Source organism: Onychostruthus taczanowskii, unplaced genomic scaffold, assembly GCF_017590055.1.
Source record: "Onychostruthus taczanowskii isolate IOZ18803 unplaced genomic scaffold, ASM1759005v1 scaffold3, whole genome shotgun sequence".
NCBI lineage: Eukaryota > Metazoa > Chordata > Aves > Passeriformes > Passeridae > Onychostruthus > Onychostruthus taczanowskii.
The window spans coordinates 20769003-20786405 of record NW_024500349.1 but is presented as its reverse complement, the minus strand read 5'-3'; the positions used below and the strand labels follow the sequence as shown (position 1 = coordinate 20786405).

The window sequence follows — 17403 nt, the reverse complement described above, 5'->3', positions numbered from 1 at the left end:
AAAAGTTTAATAGTTCAAGTAGCATTTGAAATGATGTGCACTAATAAAAACCTGGGGCAAATGGCATCAAAGAACGGCCTGAAAAGTGGATGCACCCCTCATTTGGCTGCGTTCACTCCCACTGTGTATGAATGCTTTCTACATTCAGACAAGTCTCATACTCTATTGTGTAATTCCAAATAACTGTGACTTAATTCTACAGGTATGTAGGAGAATTTGTGAATGTAGGCAGTGTTTCACCTCTTCGGACTTTCAGGGTATTGAGAGCTTTAAAAACTATTTCAGTAATCCCAGGTAAGACGCCCTGATCCTTATGTTTTGGCTCTCAGCTACAAGTGATTCTTTCTCTGTCTCTCTTTGTCCCTTTGATTGTTGTTTTTTTTTTTGGCTGGTGTTTTGTCATTGTCTGTGTGTGACTTTCCCTTGTTACAGATACATAACTGAATTTGTGGACCTGGGCAATGTCTCAGCCTTACGAACGTTCAGAGTACTGCGGGCGCTGAAAACAATCTCAGTCATTTCAGGTGAAAATCAGGTTAAACACTCGGGCTGCAGTTAAAGCCTACATGCCATTTCCAGTAGTAAACACTGTAATTACCAAAGACTTAACCATAGATACTGATCAGGAAATGGAGGAATGTAGGGAATGTGACCTGTCAATAGAATACACTTTTTCTTACATGTTTTTTTTCCAAAATGGTTTTGTGGGCAGAAGGAATGAGTGTGCCTCCAAAATTGCAGAGCTCACAAGTGCTGCAGTAAGAACAGTGGCTCATGAATCACATACATAAAGTGCTCTTCTGTGAACCCTATGAAGATGGCAATGAAAATCTTTTAAAACCTTCGGATATTGATTTTTAGAAATGGAAGGTTAATGACCTCAAAATGCATATTCATGTTTAAGAGCACATCGATAGAGGAATCTAAATCTGTGCTATGAGCTGAGGTTTCAAGACTGCAGGCACAGATAGCCTAATTTGTCGTGGTGTTTATCCATTTGCATGTGATAGAAGCACTGCTGAAATTTTGGGCCTTGAAGAGATTGGAAAACATTTCAGTGTTGATTTCAGTAGGTTCAGCATTTCCTCAACTCATGTTTTCTCATATTTTCAAGGATATAATTTCTCCCCTCTTCACCCCCTCAAAAAAAAAAAAAAAAAAAAAAAAAAAAAATCAGTTTTACTACACATCTGGTAGTGAAAGAAACTCTTTATATAATCTCTTACTATTAAAACAAAAATATTATTAAGTAATTTATGCGGAGTTGAGTCCACTGAGGACTAACCATGCAACAAAACTTTCTTGCTGAGCATTATCTATGGACAGGTCTCATTCAGCCTCAGTGTTTAACATCTCCAACCTGCATGACAAGGTAGAGAAGATAGCAAAAACCGTGCATGGTAGATCCTATCTGTGATAATCCTGAACAGATGTTGGCAATTGCTTGTTAAAAATATTCAAAACATTGAGAGAACTGCTCAAATTCTCACTCACAGATCTTTAAGGTTAGAAAAGCTTTTCCACCAACTCTATTATACACTATAGTATCAATGTAAACAAATTATGTGTAGTACATTTACAGGGATATGTATTAAAGCTCATTACCACATGGAGCTAGAAATGGGAATTCAGGAATAGAAGTCTTAAGAAAAAATATGTATCTGGGTCTAGAGTTTGATTCCTCATTCCAGTACCACAGTAATGGAAATCAGGGAAATTACTGGGAAAGCAAGGTACTTTTCATTGGAAGTGTGTGTCCAAATACAGATTTTAAACAGATTCTTTAGGTATGAAACCAGTACCTGCCTTAATTTTTGTCTTTAAATTTTAAAGAACAATTTATTAGCAGAGATTTTTGGGGATTTTTGAGTTTTTTGTAAAAGGATTTCCATTAAGATAGGATTTTTATTTTCGTTTGGAAACAGAGCTGAGCATAGCTTTACAGATCCTGTGAGATGACAGTGGCTACTCAGAGAGAAAGGCAGAGTTTGTTTCCTGGATTCCTCTGATAGCAATTTGAAGACTTAACTTGGAGGGACATCCGTCTCCAGGGGACACCTTTCACCTTACATCTTGTCTCAGGCTTGAGCCTCCTCAGAGCAGAGCCTGTCAATTTTTCTGAGTTATATATATAACAATTTTCTGCTGTCCTATATCAGAGGAGGAGCTGAAACTTGTTTTACATCAAATGATAAGATATGACTTAGTGGGGAAAAAATTGAGTGCTGACATTCAAAATATCCAGATTGAAATACACCAAAACCCTTCAGTGATATTAAACACTGAGTTGTTCCATTTGTTGGTTAATAGAAAAGAAAAAAAAAAAAGAGGAGTGTTATATATTAAAGTAATGCATAATAACTCACATTCTCTTTTATCATTCTGACTGAATATTTGATTAGTTTTTTTGATAACTGCATTTTTATGTACAAGTTCCTGAATTATTTGGTGACATAACTGCATGTAGATATGCTAATAGAATATCTGGCCTTTGATTTTATCATCAAGATTACCTGTGTCCTGACTATTAAATTACAAATGTGGAGAGCTACAAATTGCCATAGCTGCCAGTGAAAAACAGACAAGGTGGGGGTTTTTTTAATATGAACAGATAATTTCAGAGGAGTCACTTCATCTTACAGTTAGGCATCTATATTTTAAAAAATATATTGGACATGATGCTGTGGTTTCTCTGGAGATCAGTCTGAGTTTTTAGTGATAACATAGTGTTATGCTGAGGTGAAATATTTTCCCCCAGCAGGCTTAGAAATGAAAAGATGATGAGCATTAACATCTTTCATGAGATTTTTGGGGTTAATTGCTATGGAGAGAAGAAGGTGCTTGTTATTTTTGCTTCCCCTTTCACGTCTCAGGTGAAAAACACCAAGCTGTATTCTCCTTTGGAAATATCTGAGCTTTCCCTCAATAAAATTGATCACTTTTCCATCAGGTACTTCTATTTGCACAAACATGCTTGGACTCGTAGTGCTCAGTGAAATTGTTTACAGAAAGCCACTGGCCAAGTCCTCTGTGGTGCGAGGCTTCTGTCCAGCAAAGCACTTAGAGGCTGCTTTTCAAAGGCATTCTGCTTCACTTGGAATCAATGGGTTTCTCTATTGACTCCAGAAGGAATCAGTAAAGCTGACAATTAGTGCTTTTAAAAATCTCACCTACCTTTAATGTCTGGCTCTAAGTGCTCAAGCAGGCACAGAGATCTTTAGGGGGACATGGGCTCAGAGGACTGAAAAAGATCTCCTAAATTCAGAGTCCATTCCCCTGGCCTAAGGCTGCATTTAGCACAGCTCAAGTATGGCATGATATTTATTGCCTGACTTCTTTGAGCAGCCCTTCAAAGGCGGAGGTCTCAGGGTCTTCCTGAGAAGTCCAGGAACTGTTCCAGTGACTCACTGTTTTTGTTATTAGAAGATTTGTCCCAGGTGGATGGCTCAGATCCAGACCCAACAACACAAACGCTGGCATCTACCAGTCAGCTTCCCTCTCACTGGAGAGCTGGGGCTCAGTTTGGGTGCCAGAGTGCCAATATCTCCTGCTCCAAATGTGCATGGACCTGCAGGTCCTGTCTCTGAATGCAGCTTCCCTGTTTCTTGCTTCATCAGATCTCTCTTTTTTCCCCTGGAGCTGTGTAAGACATCAGGTCAGTGCCTTATCTCCTGTGGCAGCCCTTAACGTGCCAGAGGACCTTCATGGAACTCCTCCATTTTCCCTTTTCTGCACTGAGCACACCCATTTCTTCCTGTTTTCCAGTTGCCCATGATATTGAGTGGAAAACAAGCTTTGTACAGGTTCAGGTGCTTAGAAATAGGTAACATTTTCTCTATGGGAGCATTTTAAAACCTTTAACTCTCAGTGATTTGATTTACTAATTGGCGTCTTGCGTGTTGCCATGGCAACTGGATTCATTTGTTTTTCTAGCCAGATAGGAACCATGGTCAGCAGCAGAACAACCCACTGAAGCCATTCATTTGTCTCCCATTAGCATCCCATTACCAGAGCATCCAAATCCCAGTGGGCTAAATAGAAACAGCAACAGAGGGTCTTGAATCATTTTTTATCCTCATGGACATCACTGATGTTTTTGATAAGTACTAATTGAGATAATATAAACCCTGAGGTACACACTCTTCATCAAAAGACCACAAAAAGCAGGCCATCATCATCATCATCATAATCTTCATCAACATCCCCAGGATTTTGAACACTGCCTGTATGCAGCTGTATCCAGGGAAGCTCCCCTGCTCTTTCTGGAGCAGGCGTGTACACCACGGACATCTCACACAAAACTACAGGGTACCGGGGAAAGGTGACCTCATAGAAAATTGGGCCAAGGCACTTTGGGGCCTGATCCAGCTCCCATTTAAGTTAGTGTGAGACTAAAGGCTATAAATAGTGCTGTGAATGTTACCCAGTGCCTCTGTGATAGCCAGAACAGAGCTTGGAGAAGAAGAATTAAGTCTGTGTGGAGGAGACTGACCCCCGTTCACTGCTTCAGTCTCGCTGAAATCCTGCTGCAGGGAGATAAATGTCACCCTTTTGGTGGTAAATCACTTAACTCAAGAAGTAACTATCCCAGAGGTGAGAAACATATGGCATATTTGTGTTTTCCTTGGAGACTGGCCTGTCAGTCACTTTTCCACGCTAAGCCAGCCTGCAGGAATGCTGACACCAATTCAAGTTTGCCAACACGTTGTTAAACTCTTTGCTGCCCCATGTCTCAGTAAGTAATGACAAAATACACTCATCAAGGGTGAGCTCTTCTCTCCCTACATGCCTGTGACTCATGCAGACATTTACAGGACACAGGTGTATCCTCAGGGAAAGGAATGGGCTCGATGAGGACAACCCTGCTGCAAGTCACACTCTTTTTTTTTTCTTTTTATTTTGTGGTTTTTTATTTTTCTTCTCCTTCCCGCTTGTTTCCAGACTGTGCATGAACGTGTCTGATGTTCTGTAGGTGATTGCCAACATCTGGTATGGATGTCATACTGAATTATGCTAATACTTCCTCACATCTCACATAAGGAATGGATGGTGTTTTGGGATCTTGCCATTTCTCATTGTTTGGTGTTGCTTGCATTTTCTATGGTTTCTGATTTGCATTTGAAAAATGATTATTTGATTAACCTCTGAATGTGATAATTTCTACCTGCCCTAACAGGAATATTTGGGCCAAATTCTCCTTGCTCTCTGCAGATGTCAGGCTGCCTATACAGCCCTCATTCCACTGATTTTGGATCTCGTGGTTTTTTTCATGTCATGCAAGCAGGATTTGGCCCAGAGGTGTGGAAAGAAGTCAGTGATTCAGAAAAAGCCTGTTATTGATTTACTCCACAGGGAGTAATCTATAGACCCATTGTCATTAACAGCTGTAGATGTTACTCAGCTTTGGATCAGATCCTCAGGTTTTTTCCTGCATGCTGCCTGGTTTGATGTTTGACTTGCAAGAATTAAGTAAATGCCTTTAATGCCCCATAAATAATATCTTCTATTAAGCTATATTGCAGTGCTCTCATTGGCACTATTTCAAAGAAGGATTATTTCTCCAGAAGATTTAACTGTGCTCTAAATTTGAATACATCTAGCATTGCTTTTACAAAACATGGGATTGATTCAGAGATGCAGAGCACCTGCAAGAAGTTCTGAGTGTCCTTAATTCCCCTCAGCCCTTCTGTTTTAGAGGCACAGATAGTTTAAATGAGCAATTAATTAAATATTTTCCTTAGGCTTGGCACTTAGTTGTGTCAACCACCTTGACGGATGCTACTTAATTTTCTGAAAAAATTTTGGTTTTAAAGGGTGAGAAAAAACAGTTCAGCTGTAAGTATAACACTCTCAAAATTGTTTTCCTGGAAAGTTTTAACAAAGGTCCAGGAGGCAGAGTACAAGTTATTTTTAAATGGTCTTTAATTACAGAAATTGTATTACTAAAGTATCATCTTCTTAAATTGTTCAGATGCTCGTAAGCTGTGAAAACAAATAAAAAAATTAAAAAGGAAATAAAGCAGAAAACCATTTAATAAAGAAATTATTTGATACCTGCAAGGAATGAACTTGTAAAACAAAGAATATAGAATTGCTATTCTATTTAAAAATCCAATAAGTAATCTGGGAAACACATGTTTTATGAAATGACCTTGAAATTGGCAATATTGAGGCCTGATTTTGTCTTTATTGGTGACTAGAATTTTGTAGTTTTTTTCCTCTGATATTATCTCTATTCATATTAGGACTCCCTGCCCTTGCCCATATGAGTAAGATTAATTAGTGCCGTTAGATGGTACAAATACAGACTCCAAATTTGTATTTCTATTACAAACTAATAAATGTTCTGCAGGGATTTCACAGCGAGTATGGCGGTAAAAGAATTTGTAGTATTTTTTTTCTTAAGACTCAGTTTGCATTTGGATTTCCCAAGTTCAACCAACTTCAGCGAAGCAACATCTGTGCATTCAAATGACAACAAATGATAAGAATCACTGAAAATATTTCAGGATATTAGATTAAAAAATTTAAAATTCTAGTTCATTTGCAAATTTTTTCCTCACCTCACTACTTGTGTAAGACCTGGCTGTCTTAAAGATCTTATAATGCTGGGCAAGGGTGATACCACAGAAGTCCTTTCAGAATTGGACTATATATAAAATTACTTCCTGTGCAGGTAAAAAATTTGCTCAAAGCTGGATTAGCAGAAGAGGTTTCATTTTTATTTAGGCATGAAAACAGACAGCCAAGCCTACAGATGGGTTAAAAAATTCAAAGTCATCCTTTTTCTAAGTATCTGAGCAGAACTGACCTCATTTGTGAAGACTTTTTCTGGTGAGAAGGAGAGGTAGCATGAAAATCCAGGTTTTGCCTGATGTTTGTCCTGCAACAATTTATACTTTATTTTTGAGCAGAGCAGGGAGATGTCTAACTTCGCCTCTTTACCATGCCACAAACTAATTTTAGAGAGGCAAACAAAGAATTTATTGGGGAGAGCAGCAACTGACGGAACCAGAGGACACAGTCTCAAGCTGCACCAAGGGAAATATAGACTGTAAATCAGGAAAAAGGTTTTTTTTTAATCACAGAAAGGGTGATTAAGTTCTGGAATGGCTGCCCAGGGAGGTGGTGCAGTCACCATCCCTGGGTGTGTTTAACAAAGCCTGGATGTAGCACTGGGGGCCAGGGTTCAGTTGAGCTGTTGGGGCTGGGTTGGACTTGATCTTGAAGGTCTCTTCCAACCCAGACGTTCTGTGAGCTCCCCACACCTGGTGGATCAGTGCCTTTTGGTTAAATAGGCCATTTTACAGATGTTAATGTCATTCACAGATTAGCAATATCCTCTGCAGGAGTGGAGGATTTTAGGGATTGCTGCACCTGTTGGCCATTCCAGCAGCTCATCCTCATCTGAGAAACCCTGGTTTCCCTTCACTCTAACCAGGGATTTTTAAGCAAAGCCAAAAGCTAATTTTGCTTTCCTGTTAGTCCCGAAGTACATTTTCACATTATTTCCAATTACACAGCACTAGCTCAGCCTTTGTGGCTGCCAAACTCTTGGGGTGGAATTCCAAGGAGCTGAGATTTAATGTGTGTGTTCATATTCAGTGAGCAAATCAATGTGCTTCTGAATATTGCCCAGGAGAATTCCTCCTGTTTCCTCTTTGCATTTTCTTTCTTTCTAGTTAAATAAATTTTTCTTATTGCTGCCGTACTGGTGACACAGATTATCAGAAGCACTTATTACCACTTGCCAGAATTAATTAAATATAAATAGGAAAGAAATTACAAAATTGCCACCAATGTGCAGCTGGTATTAATGTCCAGCTGCAGCACACCAGTTTAGAGGAGAAGGGTCTTTTTTAAAAAAGGAGTGGGGTTTTCTGTTGTAGTCATGTAATATTCAATCAGCTCAAACAGTGCTGATCTCCAGGAACACTTCAAAAGCAAGAACTATCACTTGAGAAAATTGTATAATTATTTTTATCAGAATATTTATGGAAGAATAAACTGAATCTAGTGTTACAGGGTGAAATAATAAAAGAGAAGCTAATTTGTGTGACCCAAGCCTTTGGTGTTACGCAATGGGATTATTTATCTACTTTGGCAGAATACTATAAAACGATTAACTTTGCCCAGGTAGTGTTGGAGCCTCAGGTTGTTTTACTCAAATAATTTCCACTGCATTTATTTGATTGCCTGTATTTGGCTTTTTTTCTAATCCCAAATTTTTGTTGTCTTAAGCAAATGAATTGAAGGCAGAGGAATTATTCATATGAGGACAGCATGTTGGATTTGGCACTAAAATATGTAAAATAATCAGGGAATAAACAGCATTCCCATACCTCTTCATCTGTTTATGTGAGGGATAAAGTTTTCAGAATCACCTGAGAGATTTAAAAGCAATTCACATTCTCAAAATTCAATGGGATTTAGGCTTTACTGCCTTTACTGCAGCTCCATGAAAATATAAAACATTCCATATTTTTTTATCCATGGATAGTTTCACATCTCACTGTCCCTCCATCCAGTTCTTCCCCTCCATTTTTAAAGCAATGTTTGTGCAATTCCAGGACTTTTGTCCAAAAGTGGGCCGAACTAGACATTCATAGTGATCACTTGTCTCTCGTTTCTGACGTCCAGTTGCAAACACTACTCAAAGCCCTTCAGATTTCCCTTTCCATGGAGATTTGCATCATGAAAAACAGCTGTTTGCAGACACATTTCAGTCTCTCAGTCTATAAACTCTTGGCTTTTATCTCCCTAGGGCTGAAGACCATTGTAGGGGCACTTATCCAGTCTGTTAAGAAACTTGCAGATGTGATGATCCTGACCGTTTTCTGCTTGAGTGTGTTTGCCCTCATAGGCCTCCAGCTCTTCATGGGCAACCTGAGACACAAATGTGTCAGGGATTACACCATGTTTAACTTCACCAATGGCTCCTTGTACTTGGATGGTAGGACGTGGAACAGCTCAGAGGAATTTCTTAGTGATCCAGGTAAGCTTCTTGCCCTGTAACTGGTTTCTGATCATTTGAGGTTTGGGGATTTTTGTTTGGTTGTTCTGGGCTGGATTTTTTTGTTGTTTTTTGTTTGTTTGTTTTGTGGTTTTGACTTTTTTTTTTTTTAATTAAATTATATTGATGAAGATCTGTATGTGAATCAGCAAAATGTGACTACTGGCTCATCATGATGTCAATGTGGTTTTGAAAGACCTGGGTACCTTTCTCTGAATCTCTATGGTGCCTTCACAGTTCATGCTGCAAATACTTCTGCTGCTTTTCTATGAAGTCCTAGCTGCCTCACTGATTATTTTCACAGTGTTAGGGGGTCTTATATATTCTTAAAGCTCTGTTTTCTGGAATTGAGCAATTGCATGAAAATTTCAACTCTGTATGTGTGGGTCTGCTTTGCATGTTGCTTTTCTGAAGACAATTTATAGCTCTAGCATTTCCTAGAAAAACTTCAAAATTTGGGTTAATGGCCTTAAAAAAATTTCAAAAGGTAAAACGAATCAATTCAGTCTTTATTACTCTGAAAAATCCCAAAATAATTTTTTTAAGGAAATCTTTTTCTGTTTGGGCCTAACTCATTATTTGGGTCAGGCCATCCTGTACAAACTCATGACCATTTGTATTTTATTTATTTTAAGGAGAAGAAATGAACCACATAGTCAGCCCATTAACTGGAGTTTTGGTTGAGAGGCAGTGTCATACTGCCATGGGGTAGCTCTGCTCTGACTCTGTGGACCCTACAGTCCTACATCTCCAGCCACCTGCACTATAAAAACCCCCAAATCTGACTCGTGGGAGTTGCCTGGTTTGACCCAGGGCTCTGTTGACCCAGGGATTTATCCAAGGGCAGTCCCTCCATTCCCCACTGGTGACTTCTGGCATTTTGGCTCAGTTCCTCTCCCTGTGGTCTGAGAGCCCTGGAAGCAGTAGTGTTAAGGTTTCCTTCAAGGAATAGAAAGCTCACCATGGGTGTCTTTAAGGCATGATGTGGTCGATGAAGCATTAAGGAAGGACAGGTCACAAAGCTCTGCCTGAGTGAGGGTTGTTTTTGGAACTGGTCCTGACCATCAGGCTGTGTGTCTTCTCCATGATCCTGTATCAGAGCCTTATCAACTGAAAGAGGAAAGAGCTCTTGGAATTCGGCTGGACAGTGTGGAACCTGCTGAAGTATTATCCCATCCCTGCTTCCAGTGAGGAACTAATAAAGAGATTTGTGTACCTGTGATGGATTAAGGCACTTCAGGGCTCCTCTACCCACAGATAACAGAGACCTATGTGAGGAGCTGCTTTCCCTCTCTCACAGAGGCATTGAGGGATAAAACAGTGATGGCTGGAAGCATAAAGCCCTGCAAGAAAGGTGAAAGGAAGAAATGGAGCCATGAAGATAGTCTGGCTCTCTGGAAATGGAAACGGGGTAAATGTGATAGAGGATGGTCTGTTAAAATACATATAATGTCAGGGCCAGCTGCAGCCTTGCTTTAAATGTGGGGAAGAGTACAGCTGCTCCAGCATACCATGAGCAAGTTTATTTATGTAGTCCTGATATGGGGATGAGGGCAGACACTCCCAGAAATTGTATAGGAAATCCAGTAATGCTTAATAGGGTAATGAAAATATGCCTGCTATCACTAGAAGAGATTTGCCTATTACAAAGATAACCAACTTGGTGAGATAATGGGCTAAAGTGAATTAAATTTTGACCATGTTGTATTACTAGGAATTAATAAAAATAATATTAATTAGTATTTTCATAATATCTGAAAATAAAGACATAGTGCATTATGGCAAACAGTTGTCACTTACTTTGGATAGACAGAAATTATTAAAATTGTGACAGTGTTGAGGCAATGCAGCAGGCCCCTGAAGACCTAGAAGAATAGTATTTTTAAAAGAGAAAAAGTAGTGACCTCTGAATAAGAACAATGAAGCCTTCCTCAAAATGCTCAAGAAGGAGGCTTAGCTATTAGGCAAGAGAGAAAAATATTAAGTAGGATTTTCATTTAACATCCCCTATTGCACTAAAGTGATTCAGAAATGCAAGGACTAGCTCATTTTGTGACTAGATGGGATAGTGCTTTGTGTTTCATTTTGCATAAGTATTATGGTGAAATGAAGTGACCGTTTAAAGGAGAGGCACTGACCACAATTTAATAACAGTCCGAATTTCAAGTACTGCAGGGAATTAAGCAATACATACAGTTAGATTAAAGTGTAGGCAGACCAAATTAGATAAAAAGAGGAATATATTAAGAAACAGAATCATGTCAGTGTTTGTTCTGAAGAAGAACTAGAGAAGAAAATTGGCCAACGTGTTGAGATAGTAGAGTTCACTCAAAGGGAGCACAGACAATTACAAGAGCTCTTTGGAGATTTCAAAACCAATGTGGCTGAGTCATTTATTTTGGAGCAGGGATACTAATCTAAAAAACCCAGAAAACAGAAACCTGAAGAACTGTCAGAGATCCATAATAGTACTTTATAGAAAAAGGGGGATGTAAATGTATAAAGGAGTGCAAACCACTGAAAATTAAATTGGAGAAATTCTTCGGTTCATCAGGACACCAAAATGGAGAATTAAAATGGGCTGATATGACAGTTCTGCTCTTCTTGAAAAGCAAAAATTTGCTTTGGATTCTTTAAGAACATTTTAACATTTTAAAGCACAGCAGGGAACCTCTGAAATGGCATCAGTTTCCTCCTGTGCCTTATAACTGTTTTTTGCATGAATGAAAAAACAGAAATCAGTAAAACCCCTTAAAAGCGTAATGGAAAGAAGGATTGCTTGGTGCTGCAGAGGAAGTAGTTGAGAGATTTAGTCATGAGGTGTAAAGGAAGATAAGACCTTGGTTTTGAGTGTTTCAAAGGCGTTTTTAGTTTGAGATAATGGTGTGCTGTGGGCACTTGCTACAGAGGACATTTTGGTTGTGTTTCTGGGATGGCCAGGTCTGCTTTTTTATTCAAAACTTACTTCATATCTGGACAAAGTTCTGTAATCTTTCCTGATCAGCTTTCAGCCTCCAGGCAGGGATTTTTTTTTCATCTGTCTTCTCGATCCTCTCATTTTGGTTTTATATACAGGGAAAAAAAGTCAGTTTATAAACTTTGTGTCATCACTGGCTTAACCACAGTTAAGTGGTAGCGCTTGATTTTTGGTTTATCCCTCAGGAAATAACAACCACAACCCTAGATTTCTGGAACTCCTTCCCTTAACTCCATACTCAAGACCTACGGGTATTTTCCTGTTCTACCAGTGTGTTCAAGGAAAGTCTTTTTTTCTATAAATCTTGTCAATCCTGCATTGCAAGGTTGCTAATGTTTTTGAGAATTGTTTGGTTTCCCCCTCCATCTGCCATGAGATGATCACACACTAAATCCCATAAGGAATTCCTGCCTGACCACCCAGCATTTTGCTTGTTCTTGCCATCATTTCAATGGCTTCTGCACCTGGAGGAAGTGCCAGGTAACTTGGGAAGAAAGAGGCAAAGCATGGAGATCCAGTGGGAAATTGAAACTGGCTCCTATTTACATTCACTAAACACTAAGAATACAAAGTCCTAGAATATAAAAGTGTGAGCAAATATTCCTGATTAGACTATCAAGAAGGGAAGAGTATCAAGCTGTCATTAACAGCTTAACTCTGTGGAAGAAACCTCTGCTAAGTTACTGTGGGTGCTTCTGGTGTCTCAGCTTAATTACTGGGCAAAGCGGTCATGATAAGGTGAGACAAATTTTTAGTCTTTCCTCAATTCACAGTGGAGATTCAGGTCTAAAATCTGCCTTTTGCTGGGCACCTCTCTTTGGGATGAACAAGAGAACTTTTATATTCTTTCTACCCATTTAAATGACTCAAAATTTAAACAGGAGCTTCTAAGAGGAAGGCTTATCAGAAAAATTATTCCATTCTGTCTTTGTCTCCAATGAGTAATACTTACCACTGCAAACCTAGAGAGGGGGAAAAATGAAGATTGAGGGAGAAGTAGCTCATCAGGTCTCCCCTCTGTGTAACTGCTCTTTGAATGAATGGATTGTGGGATGAGAGACAGCTGAGCATCAGATAAAATCAGGCTAAAAAATTCTTCATGTCAAGTGCCAGTGGTAAAATGACAATCATTCATCTGGGAAAATGGTGACTACTGATAGGTAATTATTTTCCTACCTTCAGTTCTAGATCTGGTAAGAGATTGTGATCAATAAGCCCAAGGAGGATTATTTTTAGACATTAATAATAACAAACCTGGAAGACTGGAGTTTTAGATGCAGCAGTGATTGTATATAAAAAATAGAATAGAGGGGGGAAAAAAGGTTGAAAATAATGATAGTTTACATCCACAGCATTATGAAAATTATGAGATCAATATATCAATATCAAAGTCATTATGCTGTTGGTTATCATTAGGAAAGTTAATAGTTTAGAAATACCAGCTGACTAAAAAGCTATAAGCCTAATTTCAATACTTGTAAAGATTTCTAGGAAAGCAGCTCCAAATACCAGTCTTAAAAGCCTGTCTTGGGTTGTGGTGTTTAAATTAAAGACGTTTTTGCTGAAGTGAAGCTTCATGAATGTGTGAGTTAGAACGGATTAAAAGCTATGGGATGTCAGATGTGTCACTGACTTAGAGAAGTACCAGTGGACTGGGTGTAGCTGGTTCATGTAGCTGGTGATTTTAGAATCTTTAATGTCATTTATGTATTCCATTATGAAAATGGATTATTGACTAGTCAGTAAGTAGAAATCTGAGTCCTTTTGTTGAGCAGTGTTTAATGTAAGGGCTGAAAGCATAAGAAAAACTGCTTTAAAACTATAATTAAATTATATAAAGTCACTTATAGAATGATAGTCTTAAAGCCCAGCATTTTATTTTTCTTTAAACTAAATACGTTGTTTAAGACACTCTGAAAGGGTCTTGTTTTCAAATTGTTCTATGTACATTTTCCTCTCAAAATCAGTCTTTTAAGGTAAAAAAGAGCAACCCTGTAATTTCCATTAGACAGTCTTGTCCAAGAAATTGACATTAAAAAAAATTAACAAGTAAAATAAATGAATGTTCAAGCTTCATGAGCCTTTTAGTGGGAGGAATCAGCTACTATTTTTATAGCTTAAAAGAGGTATTTCAGTGTTGTTATTTTTTTCTTCTAGAGTAGTTTCTGGCATTCATTTCATGGCAGTGATTTTTCTCTTCTCCTGGAGTCAAATTGCGTGATTAACAGTGATCTGGGGGAAAAAAAACGAAGCAACTTTTAAAAAAAGAAATCTAGACTAATTAATAATCAAGATTAATATAATTTTTTTTCACCTCCAGTTAGACCTGGAAGACTTAGGGTTGCTTCAGGTTCTGTATTTAGGAAGATGTATAGAGTATGTGAAGTTTTGGGAATACCCATCCAAATCATGGTCTTCTTGGGCACTTGAGAAGGGATCAAAGGCTTGTATGGAACAGATGCTGAGGCATACATGTGTGAATATATAGAAATGTACATCTGCATGTAGATAAGGCTGTGGGTATCTTCTCTAAGCTCTGTTCCTCATTGTTATCTATGCCTGATGGAATAATTTTTGTTTCCAGAACCACTGAAATGGAGCTTTGTGAACAGATACTCTGGATCTGTATGGGAACTGTAGAGAAAAGAATTTTGTCCAAGTCAGATAATAAATATGGCCAGCCTGGGGAGAGCTGGAGTGTTTGAGGTGTTGTCTGAGGTGGTAATAGAAGACAGCGAGTGTTTGATGAATAATTATGGAGGTGGGAGGAAAGAGAGAAGAAATAAATCAAGTTGGGACTGGAATAGGTGTTTTTTTTCTTTTTATGTATGACTGTGAATGCACCAGTGATTAAAACAAGGAACCTCTCTGGGCTTTCAGATGGTGCTTGTCAGCATGGAATCTATTGACATTACTCTAACTGTAAATATTGTGGCTTTGCTCAAGTACTGTGGGTCTTTTGATAAATAGCTTCATCAATGCTCAAAACTTAATACTCTGATGTGTTATTGACGTGGGTATTGTACCTGTGCACTTTAATTTTTTAAGCTAAATAGAAAAAGAAAACCCCATCAGAAGTGCAAGGATCAGAAAAACATAGGAATTGATAATGCTGAATCCAATACCGTCTCTTCCTGACCATCCAGGAAGATTTTTTTCAGTCTTGTGGTGAAAGATGATGTTCTTATATTGTAAATATTTGAAATATTTTGTGAAACAGGAGGATTTCTACCTCAGTTACACCGTTTTGCTAATAGAAAGAAGAGATCTACTTGAGGAAAGGTCTGCCATGGGAAATTCAGACTAAACATTTTCAGTTTTCCTGCACATTCAAATTGTTCATAAACTACAGAATTAAAACACCACCTGGCTTGAACTGTGATGTGCATTTAAAAGGACTTTCTATGTGCCCATTAAGGCCTGTCCATGGACTGCTCCATGCTCCAGGGTCAGCAATAAAGTGCATTGCAAGGGCAAGAGCATCTATCTTCTGCTTTTACCTCCAAGCTCGCAGCCCAGGTGCACCATGAGCAGAGAATAACTTGCATTGCTCCTTACTCTTATTGCACTGGTTTTAAGGAATAAGTAAAGATACATTTTCTCCTGATAATTTCCATCAGTGCTGAACTCCCTCAAGTGTGAGATAAAATATGGGAATTCCCAGGCTCAATCTGGCCTTGGCACACCTAGAGCAACATCTCTCTGTGTGACTGAACAGTCCCATTTGCTCCAGCAAATGATTAGTAGAGCTCAAAGTATAGATATTTTTCTCATTTTCTATTAACAATAACTGTTGTAACTCAGGATATCCTTATCTACACAGGCAACAAATCTTTCTTTGAATGTTTTGTCCACAGGGGCAGCCTGCGGCAGCAACTTCAGCAGTTCAAATGGAAAATATAGTGAAAAATATTTCCTTTATCTTTAGTTTTGAAAATTCTTCTTTTCTTTTCCCCCTTCCATTTTCTTAAGGCAAAAAACATTGTTATCATGTTCTTGTCACTAGGAGCACACAAAGCTCCCTGTTCTCTTTTTCCAGAATACATGCTATTTTTCACTGTGATAGTCACCTTTTTTTTCTAGGATAAAAGATACCCATTTTTTCAATTGCTGCTCTTCCTAAATTTTCCCAGTCATTCTCATTACTTTTCAATACTTTCCAGTCTGGCTGGTACCCTATTGAAAGCATTGAAAGTGGTCTTTCTTAAGATCATCAAGACCAACCATTACCCCAGCACTGCCAAATCCACCAATAAACCCTGTCCCCAAGTGTCACATCCACACATCTTTTAAACACCTGCAGGGCTGGTGACTCCACCCCCTCCCTGGCCTGATAACCCTTCCCATAAGGAAATATTTCCTAATATCCAATCTAAATGTCCTCTTGTGCAGCCTGGGGTCATTTCTCCCAGTCCTGTCATCGCTTGTTCCCTGGGAGAAGACTGAGCCTGACCTGGCTGCACCCCTGTCAGGGAGTTGTGGAGAGTGAGAAACCTTTCCTGCCCTCCAGGAGATCAACATTCCCACCCAGCTTGGTGTCATCTGCAAATTGGCTGAGGCTGAACTTGATCCCCTTATCCATATTACTCCATCCTTGCCCTGCTGTATATCAATATTACACATTTTTCTCTGATTGTAGCTTTGTATTACATAAAAGTGTTGACTAAGAAACCCTACCAAAAAAAGAATCCATCTCTCTTATCTGAACTTTTACAGGAAATTTAAGGGCTGACAAGGTTATGAATAGGTGAGATTTTCTCCTTCTCTGCTTTACTTCACTTTCTGACAGCTTAATATTCCATTTTGCATTTCTCCGCTCTTTTTTTTAGTGGAGTAGGTGTCTCTAGTGCTCCTCATCTAGCCCATGCCTCAGACTTTATTTACCTGGAAAATACTGTGTATAGGAGATGTTTTACCTCTCTGCTCACCTTCTCTTTCCCTTGTTCTTATAAATGTAACAAAGAAGTGCAGGTGCAGCCCTCTGTTAGCCCACAGAGATCCTGCACACTCACTTTTCATCTCAACCTATGTTTCCTATCTCCCAGTCATTTTTTGATCCAATTTTTTTGTTTTCTTTATCACAGTAAATGCAGAAGTCGGGGTTTTTTTTCTATTTTTCCATCATTTGTCTGGAATCACAAATGCATTTGACCTTTGTAGCAGCTTTTGATTTTAATTCTTTTGTGTGAAACATATGAAAAAATTCCGCAAAACGCAAAACCTCTACAAAACATCCAGAGAGCACACTTCAGCACTTTTCTGCCTATTCATGTGGAGCCTACGTCTAAACAAGTGGTACTAAATATGCTTTTAGTTACTATGCACCCTCCAGCCCTAAGAGTGGGGGTCTGAGTGACTGGTGAGGCACAGAGGCATAGAAGGAGATTATCTGAAGATGTTTAAAAGTCAGCAT

The 17403-nt window shown here is 38.8% G+C and overlaps 1 protein-coding gene across 4 annotated transcripts in view; it reads left to right on the top strand.

Annotated features, from left to right (window-relative positions):
- Positions 1 to 17403, top strand: part of LOC121337971 (sodium channel protein type 5 subunit alpha-like) — a 215118-nt gene that overhangs the window by 56420 nt on the left and 141295 nt on the right. For all 4 annotated transcript variants that reach the window (XM_041408460.1, XM_041408459.1, XM_041408457.1 and 1 more), the window contains exons 6-7: positions 433 to 524; positions 8765 to 8995. In XM_041408460.1, the coding sequence (XP_041264394.1) occupies positions 433 to 524; positions 8765 to 8995 (323 nt within the window). The remainder of the gene's footprint in view (positions 1 to 432; positions 525 to 8764; positions 8996 to 17403) is intronic.